The sequence below is a fragment of the Loa loa genome, assembly GCF_000183805.2.
Source record: "Loa loa unplaced genomic scaffold supercont3.546, whole genome shotgun sequence".
Taxonomy (NCBI): Eukaryota; Metazoa; Nematoda; class Chromadorea; order Rhabditida; family Onchocercidae; genus Loa; species Loa loa.
In genome coordinates, this window is record NW_018108726.1 from 1 (window position 1) to 6599 (window position 6599).

Sequence of the window (6599 nt, forward strand, 5' to 3'; positions counted from 1 at the left end):
AACAATTGTTTTTTTCATCAAATAAATATGAAACTTCTGATTTATTTCTTTTATTTTTAATAAATAATTTCAATCTTTCATTCATCAAAATTCTTAATCATATAGTTTGTTTGTTTTGTTATTGAAATATACACATTTCAATTTTTTTTTCATATATCATTTAATTGTTCGACGAATTTTTGTTTGAAATATTATCAATTCATAATTTTTTGTGAATCATTCAAAATCACTTTTATTATTACAGAAGAATGATTTATTCGGTTTATTGATTTAATGATACATTGATTTATTTGGCTCAAACAGTGTATGTGTATGATGCAAAGATGGCTGCTTTATCCAAATTTCAACCTGTTTCCGGAAATGCTTCAATCAGTCATTTGTTTTATGGTGCTACCACAATTGCTTCACTTCTTTTTGTTGCCGCATTTGTAAATATTGTCAGAAAAGGAGGTAATTTTTTTCTCCAATTTAAAATGAAAAATAATTGATAAATATCAATTTTATCACTACTTTAATTAATCCGTTATTTTTATACTTCATTATTTAGAAATTAAAAAATAAATTTGAAAATTAAAATTAATACTTAAATGATGTACATAAATCCCATTACAGTTCCATCATCAATAATTTTGAAATCAAAAAATGTAAGAAGCTGGAAATCTTCAAAATGGTATAATACAATGAATACAACGCTTCTATATAAACTTCATTTTTTGTTAAAAATTATTATTCCACGTTTCAAATGTAGAGAAACATTTCTCATTGGTAAGTTTAGTGAGTTTTTTTTCTTCTCTCCCTCTCTCTCTCTCTTTAATACTACATTTTAATTAATTCAAAAATCCCTAATTTACCAGAATGAAATGACTTCTGTCAACAAATGATTTCTAAATTTTACTATCACCGACTAATTGGTCAAAAATAAAAAATTCAACAAGAAGAAAATTTATTTTTTTATAAAATTCAGCACTGTACTCCGTTGTATTGCTGTCAAGAACATTGTTGTCCATTTATGTAGCATCTCTAGAAGGTCATTTAATTCGAACAATTGTTGAAATACAATCTGCTGCATTTATTCGATATCTTATCAAATGGTTCTTGGTAGCAATACCTGCTACATTTGTTAATAGTATGATCAAGTATGTCATAATTTTTGTTTTTTATTTTGCAAAATCTGATCATTGATTGCCAAAATTTATTGAAATTTTATTTCAATTTTTTCATCATAATTGCAATCTTTGCAACAATATCGGATCGGATGATTTTAACTTTTAGTTAATTCATTTCTTCACATGACCAAAACATACCACAAATATCCACTTGATCAATAGTTATGAATTGAATTATTAAATCCAATAGCAACATTTATCGTTTTCAAAATCTTTTTAAATTTCTAATTTGATTTAACAGCAGATTTCCTTTTGATTTTTTTAAAAGTCTTTTTTTTTTGGTAAATATCAAAGTCATTGTTTAAAGGGATGAAAAAAAAAAATGCAAGCAATTCATATAATTTAACTATGATTTTAACTTGTAAATTACCTGTAGAAATTGTCATTTTCTTTCCATTTAATGATGAAATTAAAATTTGAAACGTTATATGCATTCTTGAATTTTCTTTTATGAATTTTAAAAAAAAAATTTGGGTCGGTGAATTTTGAAATCATTCATTCCAGGTTCATGGAAGGTTATGTTGCCATAGCATTTCGTGCTCGTCTTACTCAATACGCTTACAATAAATATTTATCGGTTTGCTTTAATTCAAACATTTTTATTTAGAAAAAGAAAAAAACCATTCAAATTATTTGTTTGAAAAGCCTTATTGTTTTTGTATTAATAAACATTGTAAAATGTCTAAACAAAATAATTTCAAATCCAAACTCCTAATTTTTAAATTTCAAATTTAAATGCTTCTGAACGAATTCCTTCTCTTGATAAAGTTGATTTATGTTTTTTTTCTTCTTTTTTTGAGAAGTACAAAATATTTTCAGGATTGTACATATTATCGTGTAAATAATTTGGATGAACGACTAAAAAATGTTGATCAATGTTTGACAGATGATGTTATGGCATTTTGTCAAACAACTTCACGCCTGTTTTCATTAATCCTTAAGCCACTTTTTGACATCATCTTCGTAGGGTACTTTTTTTTTTTTAATCCTCCTCTCATATAATATTTGGAATTTCCAAATTTCAAATTTCCATTCACTTTCAACCAATATCCAAAATCTTTAAACTATCATCAACTAGATCCTGGAAAAGCTCACCATTGTTAGTCCATGCAATAGTTTTGAATTGTATTAATTTCAGATCGACACTGGTATATAAATCATGGAAAGCAAAGTTAGGTTCAGGTATATTCCTTTTGATTATCATGGGGCCTGGTATTTTGATGAGTACTGCTGGACTATTGCGGTTCATATCGCCTAAGTGAGGACTTTAATCGACCTTTTTTTTTCTTTTTTTTTTTTGTCCTCATCTTTATACAAAGTTTATTCCAAAAAAAAAAACAATCTTTGATCATTGTTAGCTTATCAATTACCGTACTATTTTATTGTCATTTTTTTTTCCTTTATTACAGCTTTAGCGAATTATTTTCGGAAGAATCAAAAAAGAAAGGTGCTTTACGCTTTTTACATTCACGTCTCATTTCGAATTCTGAAGAAGTTGCACTTTACAGAGGGCATGAGGTCAGGAAGAAAATATCTTATAATTGAATATTTATTGTTAATCAATTAATTCATGCAAATTAACTTGTTCTTGCTTCAAAATGAGTTTTATTTCAATTATTCGGAATGCTGAATTATTAGCTTTTACACATTAAATTTTTATATTTTAAACTAATTTATCTTTAAAATTCACTAATTACTCATTAGCAGAATATAAGCTTAATAAGATGCCAATGCAAAAAAACGATAAAATGGTCGAAATTTTTCAGACTGAAAAAATTTGCCTGCTAAAAGCATTTAATAACATTCAACATCATGCATACTTAATCTGCCGGAAGAAAATACCGTATATCATGGTAGAACAATATTTATTGAAATATTTATGGACAGCTACGGGTATGATTATGATTGCTCCTCCGTTATTCACCACAAAATCTACCAAAGCATCATGTAAGTTCTATCAATTATTATGTGCACTTAAAAAAAAAAAAAAAATAGTAACACTTTAAAATTGTTTTAAAGGAAATATTACAACATTAGTTTTGATGTAAGATAATTTTAGCTACACTTTATACAGTGGTCCAACTATGATATTATTCTGATAATCATTCTACATTTATCTTCTAGATTTCAGCAAAAATAAAAGTGGGCGATCGAACAGCTAATTTTATGACTGCAAAAAATTTGATGGGTGTTGTAGCAGGTGCTGCTGAAAAATTAATGATTTCCCATAAAGAGGTTTTTATGATTTCAAAATATTGCTATTTTATTATGCAGAAATATCACAAATAGTCATTTTGCCAATTCTGAAGATTTTTTATGGATTTGTTTAAACATTGAAGAAATGTTACATTTGAAAACATATATGAGAAATACTTTTACAATTACTTTTTTTTTTTTTACAACTTTCAGATGCATTTTGTCCATTATTTATTTTAAAATACATTATACTTTTTAGGTGATCGAATTGGCTGGATATGCATCACGTGTTTATCATATGTTCGAAGTTTTTGAAGACGTAAAACAACAAAAATTTATCCGGGAAAAAAGTCTGGAAAACATGAGCGAGAATGATATGGTACAATTTGATACTCATGAAATACATGGTAATTACTTTCATGGATACATAATAGTCCAAGTAAAATTTACGGAACTAAAATTGTTGTTTGAAATTTTATCGAAAATTTGACAAAAAAGAACAATATTGTAAAAATTTATTTCCAACTGCTGAATTGTTTATTGATTCTGTAATAATGCATTTCGAAAAATTTACAGGTCAAATTCTTCAAACAAATGGCATTGTTAGATTATGTGATGTGCCGATTGTTACTCCAGCTGGTCATATCATTGTCAACAATTTCAGTATTGAGGTTTGCGGAGTACATTTAAACTTAATCCTTAGGTCGTTTTTGTGACTTAAACAAATCATTTAAAAATTTCGCTCCTTTAGTTGCAGAAGGGGGATAGGATTTGAAGCATTCATATTTGGCTCTTTGTTTTTTCAATTCTTTTTGCTATTTACTTTAGAATATAAAGTAGTCAGTTTGCTAGGCTAATATGTATTTGAATTTTTTCGGAAGGGTGATAATAAGTTTATAAAAAGTGGTAAAAAAGAATTTCATTCAAGTAGGTTTCCTAACTGGAATTCCAAGACGGTTAAAATATGCAATTTCATCTTATTTCACGGTTAAACTATAAATTGATATTGTTGCTGAAATGAGCAAGCGAGAAAGAGAAGAGAAAGAGGAGGAAGTTAAAATATCAGATTTTTTAGCTATATCCTTATAAATTTGAGAATTCCTGTAAAATTATAAATTTAATTTTTCTCCAAATATCTTACACAACTAACAGATTCATGCTGGCATGCATTTATTCATTACTGGTCCAAATGGTTGTGGTAAAAGTTCACTGTTTCGAATCCTTGGTGGTTTATGGCCAGTATATCGTGGACGATTGGAATTACCGCCAAAAGCAGAAATGTATTATTTACCGCAACGACCGTATATGACTTTCGGAAATCTAAGAGATCAGGTTAGTAAGTAATATTTATCCCCTGGCAGTGTCAGGTAAACGTGGCTATTATCCGGACAGTTCGGAAGTTATCTGCCATACAAGAATACATGAAGTAAGTTATCATTTATTCATTTTAAATCTCTTCGTCTTTCATTTATTTCAATCATGAAAAAAATTTGGAAAGATGGCAGAGGATAAGTTAATTATTGCAAAAAATATTACTTACGTAGTATTTCATGATTTCCTCCTAGCTTATTACAAATGTAAAAACACGATTAAAATTTCATTTTAATTAATTTGATTCATCCATCATTCTATATTTTAATCCTTGATCTTGTCCTTTTTCATCCTACACAACTAATAACAGAGATTATAAAAAACTGATTTTCAGTATTTCTTACGCCATTTATTCTTTATTACCTTTTACTCAATCCTTACTACTATTATACTCCATTACCAATATACTACCGCTTTTACATACACTTATAATATGTAAATAACGAAGAAATTCAAACAGATCATTTATCCGGATACTGTGACGGATATGCGAAGGAAAGGTATCACAGATACTGGTTTGATGGAAATTTTAAAAACGGTACATTTGAGTGATATTGTGGAGCGTGAAGGAGGTTTGTGATTCGAATATTTTGCTAATACCAGCATTTGTCAAAAATAAAAGAAAAAAAGTTTAATAGCAAATGATTAAAAGAGTATGAAATTAAGTTCTTAGGGGAAATTCAAAAATTATAAAATTTATAAAATAATTATAAAAATAAAAAAAAATTATAAAAAATAAATTATAAAAAGATAAAAATTATAAAATACCTAGAATGGAATGAGATTGTAGGTTTCGAAAGCAAACGTGAATGGATTGGTGTTCTATCAGGTGGTGAAAAGCAACGATTAGGCCTAGCAAGGATTTTTTATCATCAACCAAAGTATGCCTTACTGGATGAATGTACTAGTGCAATATCGATAGATGTCGAAGCACTGATTTATCAAGCAATGAAAGATGCCGGCTTTACACTTCTCTCTGTATCACATCGTCCAAGTCTTTGGTAAAATAATACTGGTAATTGGGAATTTTTAAATTCACTGCAGAAATTTCGACTTAATTCAAACTCAATATGCCACATCAATTTCCCATCAGCTCATAGTTTACACTTGTGTAACTAAAACAAACATGTGAAACGAAAGGATTGTTATTTTAAAAAGAAGGCTAAAGTATTTCTGTCAGAAAAATTCTATTTTAAAACTCATGAACCACTTCAAACAATTTTAGGCGATTTCACACTCATCTTCTGCAGTACGACGGGCAAGGAAGATATCGGTTGTGTCCGATGGATTCCGAAATTTTACAATCATCCAACAGCGATATGAATAAAAATGAGGTATGTCTTTTCTTCCCTATCTAATAAAATTACGTACCTGAAATGATGCAAAAGCAAATCGCCTAGTAAGATAATAATCTGTAATTCAAAATTCAGACCTTATGAAAGAAACCTACCGCTGAGAAATATTAAATGCACAGTTAGACTGCTTTCATTCCTAGTATCATTTCAACTGAAGTGCTATAATTTGCTGTATGAAGTTTAAAAGTTTAACTGAAGTAAATTAGTTTTCAAAGCATTTATGAATTATTATTGCAGTTATTCTGTGGTAATGGCAGTACGAAAGACTCCATTCTGAACTATTCATCAAGCATTAATGAAACATAACTGATGAATTTCCATTGTATATTTTGATTGTTGTAATAGTAATTACAGTTTTCCTTGTCAAATAATTAAAAATCCTGTTATCAAAGAATAAATGATTCAACAATGAATCAAACATCTGCTACGCTGTTCAAAACATACTGCTGTCAAAACTAAAATACAACATTTTTTATTAATAGTACCGAGGAGTAAAGAATGCGATCAGACT

The 6599-nt window shown here is 28.2% G+C and overlaps 1 protein-coding gene across 1 annotated transcript; it reads left to right on the plus strand.

Annotated features, from left to right (window-relative positions):
- Positions 1–323: 323 nt before the first annotated feature.
- On the plus strand, positions 324–6507 carry LOAG_11515 (ABC transporter; the record flags this gene model as incomplete). The annotated part of the gene is made up of 16 exons (XM_020448362.1): positions 324–450; positions 613–765; positions 965–1136; positions 1671–1743; positions 1986–2134; positions 2305–2424; positions 2576–2684; positions 2933–3113; positions 3298–3401; positions 3622–3769; positions 3939–4033; positions 4515–4694; positions 5194–5305; positions 5524–5734; positions 5959–6067; positions 6326–6507. The coding sequence occupies 16 exons, from the start codon at positions 324–326 to the stop codon at positions 6392–6394; spliced, it is 2112 nt and encodes a 703-aa protein (XP_020301487.1). The 3' UTR covers positions 6395–6507.
- Positions 6508–6599: the final 92 nt, after the last annotated feature.